This window comes from Procambarus clarkii, chromosome 45, assembly GCF_040958095.1.
Source record: "Procambarus clarkii isolate CNS0578487 chromosome 45, FALCON_Pclarkii_2.0, whole genome shotgun sequence".
In the NCBI taxonomy this organism is placed as follows: domain Eukaryota; kingdom Metazoa; phylum Arthropoda; class Malacostraca; order Decapoda; family Cambaridae; genus Procambarus; species Procambarus clarkii.
The window spans coordinates 11,112,968-11,140,760 of record NC_091194.1 but is presented as its reverse complement, the minus strand read 5'-3'; the positions used below and the strand labels follow the sequence as shown (position 1 = coordinate 11,140,760).

Sequence of the window (27,793 nt, the reverse complement as noted above, 5' to 3'; positions counted from 1 at the left end):
ACAATGGGCTCGAGATCGACCACAAGTAGTTTCTAAATTGAGCAACTCACATATGTGGAGAGCTAGTGTCATAATTGATATGTTTGTCCTGCACACCGCCCCCATCCAGTGGGCAGCGGTGGATAGGTTACAATCACTCAGTTACTACCTACAGTTAGCAAACTGGGGATATTTGGCTAAGATTTCTGGTAGCAGATCATTTTGAATAAAATATCAAAGGCCTTTCTCAGGTCAAGGAAGAGACCAATTGGGACCTCATTTTTGTACAAGGCCTGTGTAGATTAAATCAAGCAAACTAATAATAGATTCACTGGTATTCGTTTGTAATCGGAAGTCAAACTAGCTAGGACTTAATATGTTGAATTTCACAAGATAAGAGTAAATCTGTAATTAACTTTTCAATTCGTTGAACTTTAAAATCCAGCTTAAAAAAAATCATCAGGACCTTTGACAAGCCGCCGGCTTCCTGTCCGCGTCGAGGCCACTAGAGTGTTAGTGGCTCGCAGGTAAATTCGGGTATTGTGTTCTTTTGATGTACGAAATTATTGTTGTGTTTGTACGAAACATGCAGTCTACGAAATAACTATTGGTGTACGAATCATATAGTGTTTGAAACTCCTATATTTTTAACTGGCGCGGACCTCTGCTTCTCTATCTCATCTACAACATACACAAACATATTAAAAACTGCAATAAATCAACTAAATAAAAAATTAATTTAAGAGAAAATGTGTTTAATCGGAGTTATGAATTTGTATTAATTAACAAAGGAAAATTGTGCAAGTCGTGAATGCAAGCACATGGACGAATGTTGACAAACTGGCTGGGAGGACGTGTTGTTGTCTAGTCCCTCTCCCTCATTCTTCCCTCACTCACTCACTCTCCCTCATGTAGGTGGCTCAGGTGGGTGTCACGGCTTCAATATAGGCTTCCCCGAGTGCTCCAAACCTCGAAGGCTCGTCTTTTTATTCAACTGTTGTGTGTAGTGTTGTTGCCGAGGTGGCTGCTGGAGGTCCAGTCAACTCTACACACACACACACACACACACACACACATTATATGTATCTCGCAGCGCGTTTTCTAAATGTTATACTGAGCTGAATACAGTATATCATATTTTTTGATAGGGTAAAGCTATGCTAAGTTGCGTAAAGGTTAGGTGAGCTATGGCATACTTCCTTCAAGCTCAACAAGTCTCATTGTAGGACAAAACAGGAGAACTACTTGTGGTTGATCTCGAACCCATTGATGATGTGACGACTTATATGGAATTTTGTAACTTGCTTAGCTAAATGAATTGTGTTTATAATTCATTTATAAACCCATTTATAAATGAATTATATGAATGAATACCGAGCCCATTATGTGTCGTTGTAACCCTTTCCACTACCACCCAGAAGATGGGTATGGGGTGCATAATAAATGAACTAAACTAAAAAACTAATTTAAAACCCATGAAACCGCCTACCTGTTGAAGTTGTAAATGCCAGGACATTACTTCAGATTCAAAATTCAGTTGGAAAAAGTTATTGGTTCCTGTCCACATCGAGGCCACTAAGAGAGATGCTGGCCCTTCTCGAGAATTTAAATATTATCATACGAGTGGAAAATTTAAGAGGATTGCATTTTTCAAGATTGGTAGCCTGGGACGGATACAGTAATGGTAAATGGGGATGTGGAGGTATGCAGCTGTGCATTTTTATGCCATGTTTCAAAGTGCTCGGGGGAATTTTAAAGTTATGCCTGTTGAGAATGGATTTAAGTTTGGCTGGCACACACTACATTTTGTTTATAAAAACTTTTTTTTTTTTTTTATATCTATGCATCAATGTTCATCCCAACCTTTTTGAGATTCATTACATGCTCAATATGTGGCATGAACATTAGATGTTAAAGTTAAAATAGGTGTTTTATGGAGTAAAGAATGGTAATAACTATAAATAGGCTTTTTGAAAGTCTGGAGTCTATCACTATTTTCTTACAATTTTGAGTTTGATTTGCATAATTTGTGCAAGAACATAACCCATGCACAAATAGACTGCTTTGTGCATGCAAACCATAAAGTTACTTTTGTTGAAAAGGAATATAAATGGATAAGTATATTTTCAAGTGCCCAGTATCTGTAACCTTGTTTTTGAACATTTTTGTTTTTCCTTTTTTTCTCTGGGCTGTTGCCATTTTATTATTTCATAAAACATTAAAATAGGTTAATGACCTTCTTTATTTTGTATAAATTTTGACAAAATTCACCTCGAGTTTGAAATTAAAGTTAAAGGTCAAACTGACCCAGAGATTTTCTGTGGCTATTTTTGTTCATGAAGACTGCAACATTTGTAGTATAATTTCTATACTCATTTTTATTATCTATATTTTTTTTACTCAAAGGACGTGCCAGAAAAAGCCAGATGTAGGACAATGAACTCCAATGTTACGCCCACTGAAGAGAGACTGGTACCATCATACCACCGTCCACCGTGTCTGTCTTCCCTTGCTGCTGGGGCCGTTGCTCGGAGCCTCACGTATGAGGATTATGAAGAATGCAATCATTATAGGTAGTAACACCTTTCCTGGTCAATATTTGTAATGTCATTTTAGGATTCAATGTTGGAAATTTATATTTCTAAACTGACGATTTTTGCAGATCAGTGACCGTATCATAGACTACTGCATTAAGAACTTGGACCACCACACCAGTAAGCAAAAGTTTTCATATGATGTATAAGAAAAATTCTTTTACAGATGGTTTGGAGAAATAAGAGTGTAGGTAATCTGTTTGGTGTTTTGGTATTCTGAAGATGTTTTGGGTTCAAAGCTTCAGTGGGTGCAATGATTAAAGTTATAAAATGTACAGTATCTACCTTTTGTCTACCTATTGGTGAGTCCTGGAATCAGTACCCCCCACGGCCTGGTTGGTGGTCTGTTCATCCAGGTTGTTAGATGCCGCTGCTGGCAGTCTGATTTATGAATCATAACCCGGGCATTAGGCACTTGACAGTAAACTGTGGAGGTCATCTGAAGACACCATAATTAAAGTTCATGCAATATTGTTTTCTCAACAGTTATATTTTCACAGTTTTCTTCCTATTAAATGACACAATAATTTAATTTTTTAATTTTACCATTTTCTTTAAATTTGTATTGGCAGATGGGACCCTGTCACAATATGGCAATATGAGTTACCACAAAAGAAGAAAAAAAATAAAAAGTCTGCTGAGAGAAGCCAGATATATAACCTGAATGATGTGACAATGCCAGTTCCAAAGCCACAATGGGTATGTTGATTTGGTTTTGTAAAATGTACTGTGTTCCTTTTGTGAGCTATTGCATTCAGTTGTATCTTTTAGATAAGAATTGGCTGTGATATAAACAGGATTCATGAACAGTCAGGCAGCTTAAACTTTAGATACCGTCATACTGGAGATTTTTCAAATGTCTTTGCCTAGTCATACAAAGTGCTACACAAGGAGTTACAGAAGAAAAGCTCAGTCCAGCTGACGATGACCATTGGAGGAACATCCATAAAGACACTGAGAATTCTCATTTGGCATCCCAATTGAATGAAAAATGAGGCTTCATTTGCTATCTTAGCCATAATTACAACATGTAGTTTCAACATGTACAACCTGTAAAGGTCATACATGAAGAACTCCCTGAACCCCATCCAGGTACAATTCAGTTGCTACAACTACTAAGTGGCAGCATGGATGACTATCCAAGGTTCACAGATCAATTCATATCACATTCTTCCTGAAGCTAACACAAATCTGCATGCAAGAATGAACAGGTGAACGTGGATGAAACCAAGAGTAGTAGAATGGCTATGCTTGGAATGAATTTTATTTTTACTCAAATCTTGATTTCTGAGTAATTACACTTGGTTGCTTCCTAAGGCAAGTGTCTGAAAGAAATTCTTTTGTTCAGTAATAAGAAAGAACTAAATGAGGAATAAGTACTCGCCTGCGATGCAATGGTGCCTAAGGAAGCGGGTAAAGAACTCTCATCCTGCAGAGGACAGACCACCTGGAAGGATTCCATCATGTGGTTGGCCACACACTTTATGGCCAGATACAAGGTATTATTTGGGAGATGAAATTCTTAAGAGTCAGAGAGAGAGAGACCTAAGGGTTGATATCACACCAGACCTGTCCTCTGAAGCCCATATCAAGTGGATAACATCAGCTGTATATGCCAGGTTGGCTAACATAAGAACGACCTTTAGAAACTTGTGTAAGGAATCTTTCAGAATTTTGTATACCACATATGTCAGACCAATCCTGGAGTATGCAGCTCCAGCATGGGGGTCCATATCTTGTCAAGCATAAGACTAAACTGGAAAAGATTCAAAGGTTTGCCACCAGACTAGTACTCGAACTGAGGGATATTAGCTACGAGGAGAGACTACGGAAATTAAACCTCACGTCACTGGGTGACAGAAGAGTTAGAGGGAACATGATCACCACATACAAGATTCGAAGAGGAATTGATATGGTAGATAAAGACACACTATTTAACACATACACTAGGGGACACAGGTGGAAATTGAGTGCCCAAATGAGCCTTAGAGATGTTAGAAAGAATTTTTTCAGCATTAGAGTAGTAGACAACTGGAATACATTAGGAAGTGATGTGGTGGAGGCTGATTCCATACACAGCTTCAAGTGTAGATATGATAGAGCCCAGTAGGCTCAGGAATCTGTACATTAGTTGATTGACAGTTGAGAGGCGGGACCAAAGAGCCAAAGCTCAACCCCCCAAGCACAACTAGGTAAGTACACTGACTTTGAAGGCTTGGGAAAGTGTCTGTCTGCAAATTCCATATCGGAGTGCTAGAAACCCCCTATGTATCGTGAGTTCTTAAAAATGATATCCTGAAGGTAAGCATTGGTTTGATTACACCTCATCTGATGCCGTAATTAAGAGATGCATGTTTTAGAACAGAAAACCATGGTTACAATGATGACTATACAAGGATGTTTATCAAAAGGTAGCAAGATATGTGTGTACAATAGTGAGGTCAGGATGAGCCCTACTGAAATGTGCTATCTTCATTTAACTATGGACAATATTTGCATGCCACATACCACATATTTTAAAGATGGTAACCTCCAGTAAGGAAATCATAGGCTCTGGTCAGTGGTTTCTTAACTAGGCAACTGGTTGTGGCAATAAGGCCTTAAAATACAGGATAAGTTGAGCCTATGACACTCCTTGGGTAACAAAGAGCGAGACCATGAATCACAATAATGTGGTTGAAGATATGATGACCAGAACCACACATTAGAAGGTGAAGAAACCACGATGTTTCGGTCTGTCCTGGATCATTATCAAATAGTGTGTGAGCTCACACGACTTGATAATGGTCCAGGACAGACTGAAACATCGTCGTTTCTCCATTGTCTGATGTGTGGTTTGGTCATCATCAAAGCGCAAGTGTGGCTCGCAAATGACAATCCTCAGGTAACAGAGTACTGTATGGCTCAGGGATGACACTCAATTGGGTAACAAAGAATAGTTTAGAGGACCTGACCTAAAATTGAATGGATGTGGTGGCAATTACTAAGACAAAGGCAATGACTAGACTTTAATCACCAATATAGAAAATACTCCAATCCCACTTAACTATGGGGTTATCTTGAGGTTATCTTGAGATGATTTCGGGGCTTTAGTGTCCCCGCAGCCCGGTCCTCGACCAGGCCTCCACCCCCAGGAAGCAGCCCGTGACAGCTGACTAACACCCAGGTACCTATTTTACTGCTGGGTAACAGGGGCATAGGATGAAAGAAACTCTGCCCATTGTTTCTCGCCGGCGCCTGGGATCGAACCCAGGACCACAGGATCACAAGTCCAGTGTGCTGTCCGCTCAGCCGACCGGCTCCTGGTCGGCCGAATCAAGCACCTTGGCTAGATTTCAGTGTGAGACAAATTTATTCGATTGTGATTAATTAACATAGTAAGAAGAACGTACTTTATTGTTCTTTACGATATCTGTTGTCTGTATTTTATGCATATTTTGAGTGGTATAAAGATACTGAAAGTCTCTTCTTGATCTGTTGCACTTGCTCTTTGCCCCAACTGAGTCTGATCCAGGTGATGATTAAATCCGATGATTAAATACAGTCTCCGTGGTGTAGAGGTAAGACACTCGCCTGGCGTTCCGCGAGCGCTATGTCATGGGTTCGTATCCTGGCCGGGGAGGATTTACTGGGCGCAATTCCTTAACTGTAGCCTCTGTTTAACGCAACAGTAAAATGGGTACTTGGATGAAAAGACGATTCTTCGCGGCGGGAATTGTATTCCAGGGACCTGCCCGAAACGCTACGCGTACTAGTGGCTGTACAAGAATGTAACAACTCTTGTATATATCTAAAAAAAAAAAAAAAAAAAAAAAAAAAATTATATCATGGAAACATAAACGTTGCTGCTAACTGAACCATAAATAATGGATGTAGGAATTGCATAAAGTTTTAAGTGATTACTGGTACAGTACTTGGTTGGTTTTTACATATTGTTTATGTTCAATAAATTGAATCATGTGTGGCTCATCCTGAATTTGTGTTAGCTGACTGTTATCATGAATGTCCAAAAATTCAGGAATTACAATTGATTCAGTTTCTCATTCTGCAGGAATTGCAGTAACCTTAATTTTCTATTAGTTAAAAACTCAAGCACTTGAATCCAAATTGATTCAGGTCTTTCATTTGGTAAAACCTTTTAACCCAAATTCCTATTTGGGTTAAAAGGTCAAAAAGTGGTTGGACTTGAATATGAATTCACTTGGATTACTGTACTTGGACATTTAAGTTATCAGAATGCAAATTACAGAGTTCTTACAGTACCGTATTTTCTGGCACATAAGGTGCCTCTTGTTTACAGAGATATTTTATGCCGTGATCATTTTGTCTTGCATTTGTTGACAATTTTATTTGTGTAAATAAAATATAAATTTGGTTGATAGTGGACTAAAAACATGCAACCTATCCACCAGTAAATATGGAAATTAAGATAATTAAACATATCAGTCCCTCTCAGAATTGAATAAACATTTTTTGTAAAAAATCTGATTAGCACTATCTGTAATAAACACTTGAAATATGACTCATAACTGTTAATATAAAAAGATTTTTGCATTAAGTAATATTAAAACATTACATTTTGACATTCAACAGCAAGAAATGAGGAAGTTTCGTGACTGGTGGTGGAACACGAGTACGCTTGGAAGCCTAGATTCAGTGCTGCGTGCACAAGTTGTAAATGCTTTTGAGCAGTTAAGTTGGACCTCCAAAACGGAGGAAGAATTTGTCCTTTTCTTGCTACTCCGACTCTGCGTTGACACTAGGATTGAACTTGGTGGGGAACGCTTTGAAATTTTGAGGTAGGAATATATTTTATTGTGAATAACAATTCTTCATTTGATTGTCACCAGTTTCAGTAACATAATTTAGTTTTTTATACAAGTAGAATTAAAATTATGTACTATTATACAAATAGCATATGCTGTACAGGCGTTTATACCATATTCACGGAGGTCAGGCCCAAAAGCAAGTGGATAACTGGCTTTCATGCCAAGGTCATACAAAGGTCAACTCAAGGGTTGATGTTTTGTATGCCAAGCATTAGCTTTCAACAATGTAAATGTGAAGATGTAATGGCAGTGTGTGATTAGGGTACTGTACTGTAAAGCCCGAGGATACAACATCTCTGAATATAGTTCCAATGCCTGTAGTTTGTTTTTATCGAATTTACTTAACATTTTGTAATGTAATTTATATCGATGAGCTATTACTGTACAGTAATTGTGAATTATGTGAGTTGTGTATTCATTGGACAAGTTATATTGTTTGTATTTATTATTTAAAACCTGTAATATGACCCTGTAGTGAGAGCTGAAAAGATCCCCACAGAAGTTGTCTTGTATGATTGTGCATGATCCTGTCCAGTGAAAACAGCTGATAACACAGCTTAGTTTACTGTAGGGAGCATCACAAAGCTCTGCTCAGAAAAGTGCTTTGTATATTATTCAAAGCCTGCTTTTTTTATATCAATTTAATCTATGTTCCCAATTCTTTCATTCTTATATTATAAAGTACAGTAATAAAGTGATGACCTAACCACAATTTGGAAGATGGAGAAGCTACGACGTTTCGGTCCGTCCTGGACCATTTTGCGTATGTACTACCTGTATTTCTATCTATAAATCCAACATTATGTTTGTAACTCATCTTCTATGTATGTACTTTTACCTGAATAAACATTTGTATTTGATTTGATTATCAAGTCGTGTGACTTGATCAACGTATCTTCCGAATAGACGGTATGTTTTAATACTAAATGTAATGAGTAAATTTCCTGACTGTCCTGCATAGTACATAATTACACTTCTTATGCTGTTATATTTACCTCCCCATATATTTTCCTCATTTTCTATTAAGACACTAAAATTTTAGGATGAAGTTTTCATGTTCTATTCTATATACACAAGTTTTAAATATAAAGAATTTCTTTTTCAGTTTTATTAAACAATAGAGATTTTATACAAAATTTGAAAATATCCTGAGTTTATAATTCATTGAAAGATTTTAGTCTTGTTTTATTAGTTTTATAAAACTGTAATATCAATAAATCTACAGGTTAAGTACTAATTGTAATTAAGAGGCAATAAAATGGTTGTCCTCATACACTAAGAAGGTTAGGTTAGGTCGTGGTTTTCTATTCAGGTTTTCAAGTAAATTCACAATATTTTGGTGAGATTCTGGCAATTAAGTGTATTTATTTACTAAGCCTTTAGTCAGGATTGTACTTGCATTTAGTATTAAAACGTACTGTATTCGGAGGAGGGGCTGGACTTAATAATGGTCTAGGATGAACCAAAGTGTCGTTGCTTCTCCATCTTCTGAATTGTAGTTTGGTCATCATTTCTTAAGCTGTATTATTGTGACTCATCATCTGCATACAGTAATAAAAAGCAATTCATCTATGTATCTCCCTGTCTCTTTGCTATCATATTGGCATCCGGAGTGATATTTAGGACCTTCTGAACATCCCGCAACACAGACCCTGCTTAATAGACTTCCCAGCTTGGTGCCTTCTTTTGATAATTACTTGCTTTGTCTTGCTATTATTTTTTCAGTGAATGGTGTTTGGATCTTGCTCAAGTAATAGCACAACTGGGGCCATTCCCACTTCAGAAGTTGTTTGTAACTGATGATAAACTGGGAATTAAGCCTGTCCTTACTGCTCTGGTGCAACAGTCTCCACATCTACAGGTCAGGGACTTAGGGTAATCTTGCATGTTATTGGTCTCGAGTACTGTACATTTCAACACCGTTTTGAAGATACTCAACTGAATCAGCAGTAACTTAAAAGAATAATGGATTATTGTCATATTTAGTAATAGATTTAGCATTTGCCTGTTCAGTAACATTTTTCCATATTCATGACTTTTTCCCTGTCTGCTTGATATTATTAGAAATCCCATGGGCTGGCTTAATTTATCTGCAGCAGGAGCCTTTCTGATTGAAGAAAATATTATTTGTATAATGAATGATTAAATTAATCTATAAAGGGGAAAAGACCTTTGATGCCAGAAAGCAATGTGGCAGGTTTGGCATGCTAAGATTTCTGTCTCATGATCACTTCTCTAAGGTGACTTTCCAGTAAAGTAGTGGTCAGATAATGTATATAAAGTTACTGTATCTTGTGTAGATGTTTAATCTTGCTCTCTTTTCCTCACTTCAGGTGTTAAAAATGAATCAGTGGGCTCTTAGTAACGACTTCATGATATCTTTGGGGAGTCACTGCAGGATGCTTACAGAATTTGCCATTCCATTCATGCAGCCACAAGTGTTTATGAGTGACGAGTCATTATTTGGATGCTTTTTTGATGGCATGACAAGTGAAGAGGTTGTATGCTGTTGGAAAGAAGGCACAAAACCAAAGATATCATTTGGTCACCTTAAATATGTTGACATTCTATACTGGAAGCAAACAGAAAGGTTTATTCAAATGTTGTGTGTTTTCTATCCAAATGTGCGCTTGTGTGGAATTGATGCTTATGTGGACGAAAGTGCAAAGAGTCTTGTACAACCCTTCTTGGATGTTGGGGCCCAAGTCATGGCAATGAGGGTCAGCTGCAGGACCAAAGGTATTCTTGATGAGAGATTAAGGAGTCTAGTCAACAATGCTCCAGTCTTACGAGAACTTAGACTGCACGTCGATGATAACTTTGAGGGTGCAGACTGCAATTCTGTGTTTGCAAGGAGATTGGAAGAAGCAGGAGCAAAACTAGAGAAGCTGGTGTCTCAGATTAGTGCATTTGAATCTCTTGCCCTTCGCCCCTACGAAGAAGTAGACATCATGAAAGTTGTTTTGCCGACACTACATGCTCAAGGCAGCTGTATTACCAGCCTGCATATTTGTTACGAATACTCTCAACTTAACTCCAACACCCTTTATCAGATCATTAACCTGTGCCCAAGGTTATATTTTCTGGCAGTGTCTGTGGCAATGAACGATAGTGATGATGCGTCCAGAAACTACAGGTGGGTGAGCTTAGGGTGACATTTATGTAGTATCTTTGATAAGTTCCTTTACTCTGGTTCAGAAAGACTATAGTATACTCTTGAATATTTTTCTTAGCACTGGTTACCTCGCACTGTATTACAGTATATAGTTAAGTGGGAAAATTAGTCTGGTTTGCACATCGTCCTTCTTGTCAACACACGTATGGTCTGTGGGGTGGTGGTAGTTTTTGTTCCCAAAGTGAACCACCCTCTTCACCCACTCTCTATGATACATAAAATGGCTATATTGTACTCATTTTGATTTGCAAACCAATACTGTATCGACCAAATATTGTTTATAACTTCTACCTGGATCAAAGGCTACATTAAATAGAGAGTTACAAACTAAAAAAAACAACAGGAGTTTTATTTTGTGATTGACTTGCCCTGTTTCAAATGGGAATGGAGGCACTAGTAAAGATATTGGAATTAAATAGAAGTGGGTATAAGATATGATTATGGTAGGGTATGGTGTAATTTGCCTTATCCCAACCAGAACTGTCCTTCGCCCCTGTGTGACGTTGCATACCCTCGTGATCCAGGACATACCCTCGGAGACTGACACCACACCTGATGCTTCCTTCACCATGGTGGTGGATAATATATTGAAATCTGCTCCTAACTTAGAGGTATGTAATATTTTATTAAGGGTGTTTGTATGATGCACAGGACTGTATTCTTTTTATTTATACTTTTTGCATGTTATACAATTTGTAATATTAGATCAATAAATTCTTAAATGTATTGCTTTTGTACCACATGTTAGGCCATACAAGTATTTCCGAGATTTGTCCACAATATCCAGTGGGTTTTGTAATGATTTGTAAATATTTTTGTCGGTGATTTTCTCGATGGTTTCACCATTGAGAAAAACCTCGTTTCACAAGAGACCAGAGTCTATGCCTCATACATTATTGTTAAATGAGATATTAGATGTAGACAACCATTGTTTGGGAGCCTCTTTTTAAACTATACAGTACTACTATATTTTCTAGTGGAAAGGACTCGCATTTTGGTCCACCGCTGAGTATATATATTGTATTTATATGCAAAAATTCATGGTTTTTCCTAGAAAGCCTCTTGAACATTACTTTCAATAAATTGATGATGAAACAGAATAATCCCACAAAATATCCTTGTAAGGTAGATGCATCATATACACCGGCAAGCACGGTAGTAACTGCACGTACATAATTTACCACACTGATATCCCTGCCGTGTAATCTCTCACTGACCATATGGGTACTTTTCCCAAATAGAGTAACCTGCTTTCCATAGTTTTATTGCCAGTTGAAAAGTTAATTTCATGCATGTTCTTTCATATATTGTATTGTTTGTAACTGGCAAGTACAAGGCAGGTCCAGGACTGCATCCCCACTCACTAGGTAGTTTGTATCATATTGCCATGAACTGCACTAAAATATTTCTTTTCCAATTGCTTGGTTTTATTATGGGGTGCTATGAGAATAGAGTAGGAAAAGAAACTTGTGGAGAGATGTGGATTGCAATATTCAATAGACCACAGAGGTTGAGGAGAGTGTACTGAGATGGCAGACTGCTGAGGAAAGTGTATACTGGAGAAAAAGGAAATTAGAGGGTATGAGAGGAAAATGTGAGGTGGGGATGGTGAGTGCGTGAGGAGGCAAGTGTATTTGTTAACTCAAGATATAGCAAGGGACAGTTCTGGATGGGTACTAACCATAATTCTTCTGTTCTACAGATGCTGGGATTGTCATGTGACCTGGACATGGAAGACGAGTTTGTTCTTTTATCGTCTGATTCTGTTAAAACTCTTCATCTTCAGTTTTGCTCTGATTTAGGCAGTCTGTCAGCCTTGCAGATTTTCCTGCAGCACCTTCTACCTAATTTTCCCAATCTGAGGACCCTTTCCTTGGATGAAAGAGATGGTACTCTTGACTTTGAGTCGCTGGCCCCGGTGTGTCGAGCTGAGATCAGTGTCACAAGATGGAAACCAGAGTTTTTCCAGTTGCCAAAATGGGATAGTTCGTGTGGCTCGCAGAATACGTTCTCTCTATATGTGATGTAAACATATCAGAAGGCAGTCTGTTGTTGTCGTTCATGCATTGATATCTTGTTAGTTCATTTTTATTTAATGGCTGCAAAAATGTCAGTAACATTCCCCCATCAAGTATTTTATAAATTGGTAATAATACTGTATAGCAAAATATAGCCCTTTCTCATTTTTTCTTAAGTGTTGATAGTGTCATGAACCAAGACCCAAAAATTAACATCTCTATTAATTTGGTATACATGTTGACCTCAACAATGCTAATACTACTGACTGTGCCGGCTGTGCACTATCTAATGTACTTCTTGAATCATGTTTCTGTAGACCAGCACATTTAAAATATTTTATATAAACTAATTTGTATAACCAGATTATTTTGACACTCGCACCCATATTCTGTTTACATGCTAACATAATTTGTTAAAAGTTTTGGCTCTAGTTAACATCTTGCCTAGTATAAAACCCACACTTTTGTACAGTATTTACGTAGTTTACGTAAAGAATTGAACTACACTCAAGTCTTTCGCACTCTCCCGAGTGCATTAACAAGATCCGAGTACAGTATCTGGTTTGAACAGGAGTTGCATTTCAATGACCAATCTCCGTATGTGATAGGTCGTTGAAATGAACAAATCCACAAGGGCCTTGACAAGGATTCGAACCTATGTCCGAGATCATCCCAGACACTGCCTTAATCGAATGAGCTACGGCATGGTAAAAAAAAAAATAGAGTTGAAACCAGAAGTTGTACCTAACCTACTTGGATCCTGCAGCCTCTCCGAGGCACAAACCAGGGTTTAACACAACTCCCCCATGCACTCGAGCTATGTCAATAGGCCGTTCTACCTCTTCGCCCTTACTTCATTACACACAGAAATCACAGATGATCTCGGATGTAGGTTCGAATCCTCGTCACGGCCCTTGTGGATTTGTTCATTTGATGCATCACGCTATTGTGATTTCTGTGTGTAATTTCATTGAAATGTAAGTCCTGTACAAACCACATGCTCAGTCCTTGTTAATGCACTCAAGAGAGTATGAAAGACTTGGTGTAGATCAATTCTTCACATAAACTATGTAAATATGAAGGATAACAAAAACACTTACATTTTTGTCTGTGATAAGACATTTACATAACGTATCTTGCCTAGTGCTATATTTTTATTTATCTTCGTTATCGCTGAAGCAGTGTAATGATGGACTTTAGAAAAACACGGTCTTAACATTTTGGACCTTGGGATTTGTATCGAAAACACTGCAGATTCCTTATTGTGAGCATCTATGGCCTGGTTGATAGATTGAAACTCAAGCCTCAGAATACAGAGGCTCGCCCTGTCAACCAGTCCATGGATAAGGATTGACAATAAGTATTACAATAATGAATCTTTAATGATCCAAGTGAATGAAACTCCAGTTAAGCTTTTAAAGTGAATGACATGATTAAATTGGTATATATAGTACACCTGTTTAAGATTTCAAACATGCTTGTATCTTGAGGAGATTCAGCCTGACATCTCGGTGATACAAATTTTAATTCTAGAATTTATTTTAAAATTCATGCTCTGTATACAAATTTTACCATAAATAAAAAATTGAAAATTGGCAGTAAACACGGTGGACCTTATTTATCATAGAATGGTTATAATATGTACAGTACAGTACTGTACCCACGTGTGTGTGAAATGTTCTTGCTTGTGTGATAACATTATTGTTATTACTAGTTGCTTTCTGGATTCACTGAATATGATCTTCTCACTAGTGGAAATTACGTCTTGCCATTAAATAATTTATAATTCTTCATGTATACGTTTACACTGACATATCGTGTCCTTGCTGACAAATTAATGGTGCTAACAATGTAATAAGTTTAGACATATTGGGCAATCATATTGTGGCAATTAGATATTATGAATAAGTTTTTTCCCATCTGAGTAATGTGTTCTGCAAGTACCCTCAGGAGTCCACTTTCATGAATGATTGATTATACATCTTACCCAAGTTGCATGCACTGAAATTTGTATTGCTCTGTATCATTAACATAATGAGAATAAATCTTACCAAATACATTTTTAGTACATTAAATCCCCTAATAGAGTAAGGGAATCTCACTCGTATCACTAGTAGTAGGCATCAATCAGTCTCAGGAGACTATAGAGTTGCTTTCTTATTGTCGGTCAGGAGTGGCACCATAACAATGGTTGTCGGTCAGGAGTGGCACCATAACAATGGTTGTCGGTCAGGAGTGGCACCATAACAATGGTTGTCGGTCAGAAGTGGCACCATAACAATGGTTGTCGGTCGGGAGTGGCACCATAACAATGGTTGTCGGTCGGGAGTGGCACCATAACAATGGTTGTCGGTCGGGAGTGGCACCATAACAATGGTTGTCGGTCGGGAGTGGCACCATAACAATGGTTGTCGGTCGGGAGTGGCACCATAACAATGGTTGTCGGTCGGGAGTGGCACCATAACAATGGTTGTCGGTCAGAAGTGGCACCATAACAATGGTTGTCGGTCGGGAGTGGCACCATAACAATGGTTGTCGGTCGGGAGTGGCACCATAACAATGGTTGTCGGTCGGGAGTGGCACCATAACAATGGTTGTCGGTCGGAAGTGGCACTATAACAATGGAAATTCAGTAATATTTGCAGTGTCCTGTTGAACTGTGTAGCAGAATAATATATAACTGCCATCAACATAACCTTAAAAGCTTTGGTATATTCTGAAATACACGAGAGCAATAGTGTTAATAAGTCTTCGGCAGCAGGTCTTCCAAGTGAGCGTTAATCAAAAAGTCGTAATGTCAAACTCCAAATATGTGCAGTGAGCTAGAATTCGGCTCAAAAATAACGCTCATGAGTCAGATTTGCGATATACAGTACCTGATACAGTATTTTAAAAACTAGGGGGGTTTGGGCAAAATGTGACCCATCGCCGTTTTCACTAATTGGTATGTTTTCGGTATAAAAAGTCGTAATTTCAAACTCCAAATATGTGCAGTGAGCCAGATTTTGGCTAAAAAATAACGCTCATGAGTCAGATTTGCGATATATCTGATATTTTGAAAACTGTAGGGGGGTTTGGGCAAAGTGCAACTCATCGCCGTTTTCACTAATTGGCATATTTCTGGGTACCAGCAGGTTCACTTGCCAAAAAAAAAAAAAAAGGTACCCAGATGGTAGGTAATTGTTGTGAGCTGCAACCTAGGATTGGCCTAAGGCAAGGGTGGGAAATCTCTTGTCATACGAAGGCTATATTTCACTTGGTGACAATTTCATAATACTGCACATTGTATTATATGCTGGAAACATTTGTATGTCAAAAAGAGATGCTACAGATCAAGTTTTCATTACTTAAAATTGCTTCTGAAGGCTGCACCTTCTGCCATAAAAAGTCACATGCAGCCTTAAATAAATAGGACCTGTTTCATATGGGCCAATAGGCCTCCTGCAGTTTCCTTTATTCTTATGTGCTAGTGTTTATAGATTTGCTAAGAACCATTATGTTGCAAATGAAGATGAAAATAATTAAGCACTCTGAAAGTTGATATTTCATCAAAGGTTATCTATAGGAGTTAGCTGCCTGACACTTGGACTACTGCATTCTGAAGAATAATAAAAATGTTAGAATAAAGTTGTTAATACTGAATTAAAAGCCCAGAATTAATTAAAAGAGTACCAATCATGTCTATAATTCCCGTTGATAGGCCAAGTCTATACTTAGGTTATTTGGGGTCCCCCTAGGCCAGGAGTTGGGAATTGGCAGCCTTAATGGGTTTTTCAGTGTTTTAACAACTATGCTTGTCAATGAGACATAGAAATAAATTTAAGGGAGGGAATTTTAAGAGGCTCAGGGAGCCACTGAGGAGACCCACTAGGACATGGCTTTTCATTATATTCAATGCTGTATATACAGTATACATGTATACTTTTAAGTTATCAACTTACAGTACAGTATTTAGAAAAACAGGAACTAGGAATAACAGAAACACATTTTACATAATTATATTTTAGCATTACTGTATTACTGCAAATAATTTGACAAGTTTCGACAACAGATGTGAAAACTGTGCTAACGTTTTGCCAGTGTAAAGGCAAAATTTTAATTAAAGTCTATGTTTATAAAAGGTTAAAATGCAATACCTCATTAATTTTTTCCTTAATTTTGTTAAAATTGCACAATTGCCTAAAATATTTAACTACTGGATTTTACTACAATAATTCATACATTTTATTACATTTACATCATTTTTGTTTTTCTTTTTGCTTTTCCTGTTGGGGCATTGGGATTTTCACCTTTATAAAATTCTTTCAAAAGATTAATTGCTTCTTCTGCTCGAACTCCCTTCTGAAGTTTCATTGGATACTTGTATAATTTTGGTATATCCACAACAGAACCACAGCCACCAAAGCGATCATTTGAGCAGCCATATATGATGTTCATGACACACAACTGACCAAGAGCGTCGGCGCACATCCCACATGGTTCCACTGTGACAAAAATGCTAATTTTTGGAAATACCGTTCTGTAGTCCAACTGTTGAACTGTACACCACGTAAGTGCTTGATCAATGCAGTTCATTTCTGCATGTCTAGTGGCATTATGAGTTTGGTTAACTGTGTTTCTACCCCTGGCTATAATTTCATTGTTAAAAACAAACACACAACCCACTGGTACTTCTCCACATGCTAATGCCTCTTTCGCTTGACTGAAGGCTTCAGACATCGACCGATCTTCTATTTCATCAATCATTTTGAAGGTGAAAAATTCTGTTGAAGAAGGTTCTGTTAAAAAACAGAACATGACATATGCATCAATGCATTTTTCTTAGCTTCCTACACCATTGAGAAATTACTTGTCTCTTTGTAGCTGTCGTTATAACACCTTTCTTGTGTAGCCTCAAGGATTTGGTTTAAAATAGTGTATGATACCACTGTCTGTTAACTGCTTCGTTGCAATTGCATGCCAGCCTTTATTTGCAGCTGGATTGACAGGGCTCGGGTGCATCAGAGTGCTGACCTGGAATAATAACTACAATATATAATAACTACATATAATATAATATAAAAATATAATACTGTATAATATAATAACTATAAAATTGTATGATCGCAATAAAGACCAATTGTATTTTTGTTTACGTAATATTTGGTGATGTGAGTGAGTGAAGTACTGCAATGTATTAGCCAACATATAAAATGCACCTAAGTTAGAACGATGTTTTGTGGAAAATAAAATTTTTGTTAGTATGATTCGTCATATAATTACAGAAAGTGATTTGCACGTGGTTTTGTAGGGGTAAGCTATATGATCTGTACATGTAAATTGCAATATATTTGGTTGGTGGTGGACCAAAAACATGCATTCTTTCCATTGACAAAGACAGTATTCTATACAGCATATGATTCTGTTGCTTACATGATATGCCAGAAAATTGATAAAGAATGATGAAAATGGAGCTCAGGTAAAAAAATACAAATGTTTCATTATGAAATTAAAGCCGAGAGTATATTAAAGATTACTATGTAAATAGAGCACTATAATGTAGATTTAAAAATCATTTACTCGAACATACCTGGACACCTTCTATGCCGGCTTTGAGGAGTGCGGCCCGTGTTCGCACTGTAGCATAGTTACCTACACCGATAACATGCTCCACCCCAAGAAGTTCTATTGTCTTCACTAATGCGTCATCACAAATTTGTTCCAGTCTGGCACGTTCTTTTACCTGTTTAGCAAGGATGAACTTTATAATGCAATTATGACCCTTATGGGTACAGTACTTTTCAATCTAAGAAGCCACACTTTTTTCACTAAAACAACATCAAGGAATTATAACTACAGGGATGGTATTAGATAGCAAAACTGTCACCAGAGGCCCACATTAAGAGCATAGTAAGAGCTTATGCTACTCTGGCCAATTTCAATTACTGTATATTTATATTCATGGTTGAAAAAAATGGTAAAAAAATTAATTCACAATACCCATGAGACCTAAACTGGAATATGCAGCAACTGTATAGTGTCCATACTATATATGCTCTCCTACCTGGCTATTCCCTTATCCCATGCACTTAACTTGAAACCATTTTTCGATGGGGAATTTACCTCAAAACAATAATGACATTAGGTGGAACATCCCATGAGATTAATTTGAACTAAGTGATCACTAGACATCCAGGTATTATACTAGAACCTTGTGAGACTGTAAAGCTAACAGTTTTAACCTTGCAGATTGTTTATTTAATAGCAGGTCTATGAATGAAGACATTATAAAATTGTACAATCTATATACAGTGCAAAGTAAACAAAAAAATATATAAAATTAAAGATGGTAAATACTCTTACTATAGTCAATAATGTCAACAAACCTTCAATTCAGGGGGCGTGACATTTTTGGCAGACTCCTTGAGAAAGAAAAGTGGGCAGTAGTTATGGAGGAATAAGTGAGAAAACAATACTTGGGGAGAGCCACTCAAATCCTTCAAGAGTCCCCACATGCGGTCACCGCTCACCTGCACAACACACACATTTTCAAAAGTGAATTATTCTCTGTAAAAAGTGTGATCACTCTTGCATATATAAAATATCAAAAGCTAATTATCACTATTGCATATACAGTAATACCCCAGGGAGATTTTTTATTATAATAAAAATAATGGCAATTACCAGTCTTAGAATCTGTAAATTATCACTAGGTATATGTTTACACTGTACTTAAATATCCTTTGTCTTACTTCATTTCTTGTACATTCCAGCCCAGTAACTGGTCTCTTGGGATGTTCCTTTATAGGCTTTGATACACTTCCTTTTATATTCAACCAATCTTTAGTATATCCTACATGTCCAAAAGGTACCTGCAAGATGTTTTCTAATTAAGATTTATTTTGATATTATAAGAAAATTTGTAGAATATTGATTATTTTCCAAGAAGAAATACCATCCAATAAACCCATTTTCCAGTGTATCTACATAAAGTAGTGCCATACCGTACTTTTAATACAATTTAACAAATAGGAAGTCTATTCGAGACACATCAAAGATACGATCTGTAAATGATGCGCTGTGCAAATACAATAGGTCAAATATTATTTTTTGATAGAGAGTAGGGAGGATTACAGTCCCCAAACCTGCAAGTGTAAACGTGTATGTATGAAATTAGTAATTTATCATGTCTGCTGGTGAAAAGAAAAGCTTGGAACAAAATGAAAGAGGAGAAATCACTGTACAATTGCAGAAACCTTAACCTAATCTAAAACTCTTTATACTATCTCTTATCTTAATATGGTTTTACACCTAAATGAAGCTAAAGAATCTACTGCAATATTCTCATCACATCACATCTATAAAATCTAAATGTTTTCATGAATCATGAATCATAGATTAATGATTCATAAAACACAGGCATATTTCCATCTACAAATACTACAGGAACTAACCCCAGTTTGCCCCATTCCCCATGGACCAGGGTTCATCCCCAGTATGAGCACTTTCTTTCGCCAGTTGCCGTACTTTATGACAAAATCTGAGTGCAATTCATGAGCATAGTCCACAGGGTTATAAATGTAACAAATCTTTTCCCCATAGTCTAATTTCAAGAGGTCTTCACACTGATTTTTCTCAATCTCCAGCAACTGCTGGGCAATTGAAATATTATCAACATGGCTCTCTGCAGTAGAGTTTTGACTCTTAGTGTCCATATTAGCTATGTGGCTGACTTTATCTCCACCAGTTGACTGTAACTGATTTCCTTCAGCTGTCGTTTCATTATTAGTTTTGAGTTTCTTACTTTTGGGATGCATTCAGCTGGTTTGAGTCTTCCTAAAAAAGAAGTACAAAACTATATTTAAAAAATTGTATACATTAAAATCATTATTCATGCAATATCTGAAAATTATTAATATTGATCTTATACTGTAAAAATGTGGAAGTTGAAGAAACTAATAACATCGAGGGGGTTTATCTTCCTGCATTTGAACATTTCCATATCATACTAATTTTTATAAACAGGTGTCACTAGCATACTAATGGTACTCAACATTCTGCACCATATTAGCCAGGCATGTCATGATAATACAGTATTCTAAGTGGAACTTCGATGGAAAAGATAATATGGGATTGGACCCGTTTCAGGCCACTGATAATTCCATTCCATCAAGATTTTGCAGTTATTTGTTATTTGTTGCTAATATTTTTTTCTTTTCTTACCACAAATAAAAACAAAAGTTGACTGACAGTTAAGAAGCAGGACCAAAGAGCTGAAGCTCAGTATAAGTAGGTGAGTACATCTTTGCATATATTTATACAACCAAAAAATATTTCAGCTAAACAATGCACTTCAAAATTATGTTAAATAAAAAGGAGAAAGAAAATGTAAATAAATTTTTTTTCCTAACTTTCCAAACGAGCATGTACTGTATATCCTCTTTACCCTTTTTGAACAATTTTGTGGAACCCATATAATAAATGTACAGTAGTACTGAATCTAAACTGAGGAGAGAGAATTATTAGGAGAAAGTGCCAAGCCATTACGACTACATAGCACTTAAAAGGGGTCAAGATAATGATTTGGAATGGAACGGGGGAGAAGGAATTATGGTGCCCAACTATTGTACTGTACTTGGATTGTCAGGGATTGACCGTCGACCTGCATGAAATGAGACCGTCGCTCTTCCGTCCAACCCATCCAACTTTTTAACCAATTCCCTTCAGTTTGGCACTGAACTTTTTTTCTTTTAGTTTAGTTCATGTAATATACACCCCCATACTCATCATGTGAACGGTAGTGGAAAAGGTTACAGGGGCACATAATTTCTTCAGCCACATTATTGTGAATCGTCATCTGCATAAGTACATAATGAGTTCAGAACTGAACTCTGAAATTCATTTACCTAAGCAAGCTAATGAGCTTGCACTGATGAGCCACAGTACAGTAGTTACATATTGTAGTTGTTAACTTATAAATACAGTAATCCAATACAGTACTGTAGTCTTTTCACAATTGAGCCAGCCACATAGAATTGTAATTTGGCTTTCATACACCCCCTACCTACAGTTTGCAAACTTGGAATAATTTGCTATAATTTCTGGTAGTAGATAATTTTAAATTAAATATTTACACTCCTTGAACATTTGTGATACAGTAATTTCAAAATCTGTAAATATTTTCACATTTTCTCACATAATGATGCAAGGGTAGAAATAATTTTGTAGACAAAATTTACATTTGTTAAGGTTTACATTGGCAGGTAATGCAGACTTCCAGAGATACTGTAGTTATAACCGAGCCTGAGCCAAGTAATAGTAATATCTAGGACTCTGCTGCTTTTAGTGGATGACCAATATGTGGCTCTTCTTCTATGGAAGTACTGCTAGATCCCAGCTTGTCCTCGCAAATTATCACATCACAAAAATTATGTACTAAATTGCCTGAACTTAACCTAACCTAACCAACGACCCACATGTAGAAAATGAACGTTTCTGAGCTATGATTTATAGTACAGTACAGTGGAACCTAGGTTAGCAAACGTCCCTCTTTATGAATTTTTCGGGTTATGAGCTCAATTTCTTCGTAAAATTTGAATCGGTTTATGATATTTGCCTTGCTTTGCGAATTTGTTGATACACATATGGGTCGACTGAGCACATGGTTCCTGGTGGCATGGGTGACTGCGCTTCAGTTTACCAGTGCCTCCCACCTAGTGACAATGATGCTTGAATTCTTTGTAAAGGATTTCATTGTTTTCAGCTTTTTTGGTTTCTAAACATAAAAGTAATTATTATATACCACACCATGGGTCCCAAGAAATTCAGTGGTAAGGTTCAACCTAAGAAAATAGTTGTGAGTAGAGGCAATAGAGGATGTCCCTTCCTCATTAAGAAAATGTGTGAAGTATAGAAAGAACTGCAAAGTTTTGTTGAAAAAACTCACCCAGATAAAGCTGTAGCAGACTGTTGCATTGACCTTTTTAATGACAATGTGATGTCTCACTACAGACATGTGTTAAAATGTAGGGAACAAACAAGTGTTTTAGACATATTCTTAGTAAGACAAGAAAGCAGTGAGCCACAACCAGGTCCTAGTCGTATGCCTGGAAAACATAGAAGAGAGAGCACCCCAAAGAAGTCATCACTGCCTGACGTTATAATGGAAGGGGACTTCCCTTCCATACACTAACATCTCTCCTCCTCCTCCTCCTCCCCCCTTCCTCACTATCTATCTTCCATATGCCAAAAAGTGTCATCAATAAAGGTAAGCACACTTGTACATATTATAGTACAAAACATTTGTGTGTATTATGTATGAAATGTATTTTGAAGTTAATATTTTTGGGAGTGTGGAACAGATTAATTCAATTTACATTATTTCTTAGGGGAAAATTCCTTTCGGTTTGTGAATTTTTGATTTACAAGGTGTATCCAGGAACAGATTAAATTTGAAAACCAAGGTATCACTGTACGTTATATTTTGCCCATTGGGAAATTTGACATCAAAATGCGATGAATTATTCAGGAGGATAGTTTGGGACCCTGGCATCACTCGGTCAAGCCAGCGACAGTCCCCTCCCCTCTCTTTGCCCTAAGAGAACCAAAGGGCAAAAATCGACCATCTGGCATAGCAGAAGTCTGACAATCACTCGGCATCAAGGAGAAATACCTGTACAGTACTGTACTGTATACAAGTAGCATCGTACCAAAGATGGTCAGCCAACAAATTTTTAAAAAGTAGCTAATCTTACCCAACCTCTAATGAGCCTAAAGTAACACAGTTTAACATAAGATATCATGACCTAATGATGTAGAGGGTATATGGTTTGACAAATAAAAAACAAGCTTCGTTGAGATGCTTGATCTCAGTGAAACTTAAAATACTGAACAATTTGGAAAATATTGATCCAGACCACTTCTTTTAAAGGTCAGATATAACACAAACAAGGAACAACAGCTTTAAGCTCAACAAGCCACAAAGTAGCACAGAGAGCAGGAGATGCTTTTTCAGCCACAGGGTTATAAGCCCATGGCTTCTCTCTATGACTGGCCGAGTCATGTTGATGGCCAGACAAAACTTACTGGGTTTAAGGTCCATCAACCACGGCAGGGTTACTCGCCCACCATAGGAGCGGGGTCTAAGATCTTCCCAAAGATTACATCCCTTACGTCATCACTAGTCTATAAACACCCTTTAACGAACCAAAATTACCATAACCTAAACTAGCTTAATCTATCCTAACATAACCGAACTTAGCATAGCCTACCAAAAAAGATAATACATGAAATTTGGCCCCTTGTAAATAGTGCAGGCTAGGTGAGTGACGTCACTGTGACGTCAGAGAATGCACTCTGGGGCAGGTTTTGGACTGTAGTTCGAGTGTTGGTAAACAAACCCCCCAGGCGTCCAGGACCGTCCCCGCAGACACGGGCTCACCATAGTGAGTTTTGTTCATTTATTATCCACCCCATACCCATCTTGTGGGCGGTAGTGGAAAGGGTTACAGAGGCACATAATTGGCTCAGGAACTGAACCCCATAATTCATTTAGCTAAGCAAGTTACAATCTTGATGAGCTAGTTACAAAATTTAATATAAGTCGTCACAACAATGGGTTCGAGATCGACCTCATATCCAGTGCTACTTGGAATTTTTTGTTCCGAGTAGCTGAATCTAAAACAACAACAACAATGGAGACCATTTTCTCCATGGGTCACGGGATTGTTAATAGATTTTTTACGTGTTCTGGCTGGTTCTCCCAGAGGAGTGACAGTGTCCGGCACCGGCTTGGCCGAGAGGTGCCGGGAGTTGGTGGGTCTTGGTGGGCTCCCGTAGTGCCCTCAGTCGTGGTGGGCGGCCGGCTTCTGCTCTGCCGGAGGACACTAGATGACTTTTACGTTTTAGTTGGGGGTCGAGTTTTTGGTTTTGCTACCCGGTGTTCTCTGTGTGGGGCGGGGCCGGTGCTTGTCACCATGAGGCTCCCCAACTATCTGCCTGTCTGCATTTCTTTGCCGCGAGGAATATTAGTTTCCAGTGATTGGCGTCACTCGTTTCGCGATTTGGCTTGGCGATTGACCTTTCTGGGCTTCACGATTAACCCTTAATGGGTATGCCGGGGCGCATCCGATCCCATGATCGTCGTCGCTCCTAAATCAACAACAACAACAACATTTTCTCCATGAGACTGAATGGCAGGTCTGATATAGGCCTTAAAGCCCAAAACAAACTTGGTAAGTTTCATCTATTAAAGGTCATACCGAGTCCTTTGATTTGGTTGTTGTTGCTGGTTTAGGGGCTGCAACGGCAAAGGTGCCCTATGTCGTAACATTCTGGACCGTTGAATAGGAATGCCACAAGACAATATCAAAACCATATGGATAATAACATGTAATGAAACGTAAGTCAGTGGTCCCCGAGTGGAGCTGGTGTCTAGACGTCCGCTCATCGTCAAGGTTGAACCAGGAGTTCCTTGTTGTTGTTGTTTTAGATTCAGTTACCCAGAAGAAAATTTCCATGTAGCACGTATAGAAATTTCCATGTATGGTGAGCCCTTAAAGGAGTCCCTTTGTTTTGGCTTCTTATGTAGGCATAGAACAACTTAGGAGCTTTATGTTTTGGGCAAGTTTTCATTTGTAGTTTTTTTGGGCTGATTTGATTTCTGGAGAAAGAGGAGGAGTTGAATTTAATGCTCTTTTATATATATATCTCTTAATCCATGATTTTCATCGTGGCTTTATACCTTCACCAGAGGTTTCACTTAGTTATTACAGCTCTTTTTACTACGTACCTGCATCATCCATCTAGTTCCCTTTTCTTTCTCCTTTTTGTCAGTAAGACATTTTGTATGGAGTAAATGATTTCAGCCATAGTTTAGGAGATTAATCGATATTTTAATATTACTTTAAAAAAAATTATATAAAAGTTCTTAATTTATCATAATTCTTAGTTCTAATGTTTGTGAAAAAAATCCCAGTGTAATTGCAGATTTTTATTACAGGAAAGGAGAATGGATGGATTTGCAAATAAAATATTCAGGTAAGACACCATACTCACGAAATGGAGATGGTCGAGTAGTCATACAATCATCTGTGAGGGAAGTTTTAGCTGCTGAAGCTGGGACTGCACCAGGTAATAAAAAGTAGTTTTTACTTGTAGCAGAAAGTTTATTATCTCTATTACTTATCAATTTCAAAGTTGTACAGCATTTATACAAAGAGGTGACACTAAGCAATGAAGTCACAAGAACATTTTGAGTATAAATAAATCTCGGCAGTCTCCGTGGCGTAGTGGTAAGACGCTCGCCTGGCATCCTGCGAGCGCTTTGTCCTGGGTTCGTATCCTGGCCGGGGAGGATTTACTGGGCGCAAATCCTTAACTGTAGCCTCTGTTTAACTCAACAGTAAAATGCGTACTTGGTTGTAAAAACAATTCTTCGCATGGGTCGTATTCCAGGGAATTAGGATTAAGGACTTGCCCGAAACGCTATGCATACAAGTGGCTGTACAAGAATGTAAGAATTCTTGTATATACTGTATAAATAAACAAAAAATAATTGAGGCCATATAATATACAGTACATGTATTTATTTAAATAATTCAGCTATAGAGTAAATGTGTGGTGATTGATATACTGTTCAGTTTAATGATAATTTGTCTTGTCTGGAAAAGAAGCTTTAACTTTAGGCTTGTATTAAGGTCCCCGCTAGGTCAAACAACTGACCCTCGCCAGGAATTAGCCCCACAACAGTTGCTTAACTCAGGGTTCCTATTTATTGCTAGATGAACAGAAGTATTAGGTGAAAGGAAATGTGCTGAACTATTTCTGTCCTGCCTGAGAATTGAGCCTGAAATCCCTGATTGCGAGTCAAGAATGAAGCCAGCTGTACTTTGAAACTGTATTTGCAGTAAGCTAGACATCTAATATAACAACAAAATTGAAGCGCTTTCATTGTTCATACATGTTAAATGGGTTATTGGAGAAAGTGCTCCTGGCACACACAGATGATAGTTATTTAGTTAATGCTAAATAATTTAGGAGTTTTATATGTAGTGATGGAGAGATGGAAAATGTAAATGCTAGTCCCCCCTGTACTATACTGTGTATTCATGCTAGAATGAAATGCATTCCCACAGTATAGAAGTAGCCACAGAACCTATGTATGACTTAGAAATATGAATTGACTTGGGTTTCACTGGACATATTTGTAGTAACAAATGTCTATGAAATTACACTAGAATGCAGTGAAAGTGCTTTTTATGCCACTATATGAGTAAATGTTATTTACAAAATAATTCTAAATAATTTAACAATTTAACAACGGCTTCTTATTTAAGAATAAAAGTACCAGATAATAACAATTCTTGATGGATATAACTAAATTCAATATATCGAAACCAAACTTTTTTTCAAAGAAACTGGGACTTTAGAGTTTTAAGCAAGAGGATGAGGAGCTTATTGATATGTTATTAAATGTAATGAAAGTCAATGAAGCACATTTTACAATGATCTGGGAACTAGGACATATAACCTTGAGATAGAAACAAAGATACATAACAAATTTTGGTCTTTGAGTAAAATTGTAATGGATGAAAGTTTCCACAAGGCAAGGTTTCAAGATGAGGAGCCAAACGATGCTATTTGCCAAATGATCATGGCTGCAACCATTCCAAAATATATTTTATGAAACTGGATTGCTCAGGAAGAATGAATGAACTTTTAATAGAAAAAGTTCAAGAATGAGACGTTCATGACTTGTATCAAGTTTTCAAGTTGCTAAGAAATCCTTCTCAAACACAAGATGCAGAAAAGAAAGCCTATGCTGATGCCCCTCTTGATTGGTCTCAAAGATTGAGTGAGCTGTTCCAGTTAGTAAATGGTAAGAGTGAGCTGTTCCAGTTTATTTATTTATTTATTTATTTATATACAAGAATATACATTGAGGTTAAGAGAGTACATAGTAATGATGATTTTACATTCTTGTAAAACCACTAGCACGCATAGCATTTTGGGCAAAGTTCGGGCATAGCCTTCTGGGCAAGTTAGTAAATGGTAAGAGTTCCATTGTTCTGTTTCATTGTTCTTACCATCTACTAACTGTTCCAGTTAGTAGATGGTAAGTGCAAGCTGTTCCAGTTAGTAGATGGTAAGTGCAAGCTGTTCCAGTTAGTAGATGGTAAGAGCAAGCTGTTCCAGTTAGTAGATGGTAAGAGCAAGCTG

General features: G+C 37.5%; 3 protein-coding genes across 6 annotated transcripts; 1 reads left to right on the top strand and 2 right to left on the bottom strand.

Annotated features, from left to right (window-relative positions):
• The first annotated feature begins 769 nt into the window (after positions 1-769).
• LOC123770025 (uncharacterized) lies at positions 770-13,857 on the top strand. 2 transcript variants are annotated; one of them, XM_045761588.2, is made up of 8 exons: positions 770-890; positions 2,386-2,552; positions 3,146-3,272; positions 7,167-7,372; positions 9,128-9,263; positions 9,736-10,538; positions 11,056-11,188; positions 12,280-13,857. In XM_045761588.2, the coding sequence occupies exons 2-8, from the start codon at positions 2,416-2,418 to the stop codon at positions 12,604-12,606; spliced, it is 1,869 nt and encodes a 622-aa protein (XP_045617544.2). In that variant the 5' UTR covers positions 770-890; positions 2,386-2,415; the 3' UTR covers positions 12,607-13,857. The 2 variants fall into 2 exon arrangements, with proteins under 2 accessions (XP_045617544.2, XP_045617543.2); XM_045761587.2 differs by having other exon boundaries at positions 787-903.
• Positions 13,858-16,579: 2,722 nt separating this feature from the next.
• Positions 16,580-17,392, bottom strand: LOC123770021 (tRNA-specific adenosine deaminase 2). The gene has a single exon (XM_045761584.2). The coding sequence runs from the start codon at positions 17,390-17,392 to the stop codon at positions 16,829-16,831; it is 564 nt and encodes a 187-aa protein (XP_045617540.1). The 3' UTR covers positions 16,580-16,828.
• Smug (Single-strand-selective monofunctional uracil-DNA glycosylase) lies at positions 16,580-23,753 on the bottom strand. 3 transcript variants are annotated; one of them, XM_045761578.2, is made up of 6 exons: positions 23,660-23,753; positions 20,379-20,410; positions 19,327-19,446; positions 18,961-19,104; positions 18,165-18,317; positions 16,580-17,608 (listed from the first exon to the last, which is right to left on the bottom strand). In XM_045761578.2, the coding sequence occupies exons 1-6, from the start codon at positions 23,673-23,675 to the stop codon at positions 17,489-17,491; spliced, it is 585 nt and encodes a 194-aa protein (XP_045617534.2). In that variant the 5' UTR covers positions 23,676-23,753; the 3' UTR covers positions 16,580-17,488. The 3 variants fall into 3 exon arrangements, with proteins under 3 accessions (XP_045617534.2, XP_045617531.2, XP_045617532.2); XM_045761575.2 differs by having other exon boundaries at positions 20,029-20,410; positions 23,660-23,751; XM_045761576.2 differs by lacking the exon at positions 23,660-23,753 and adding an exon at positions 22,521-23,624 and having other exon boundaries at positions 20,029-20,410.
• Between the last annotated feature and the right edge of the window lie 4,040 nt (positions 23,754-27,793).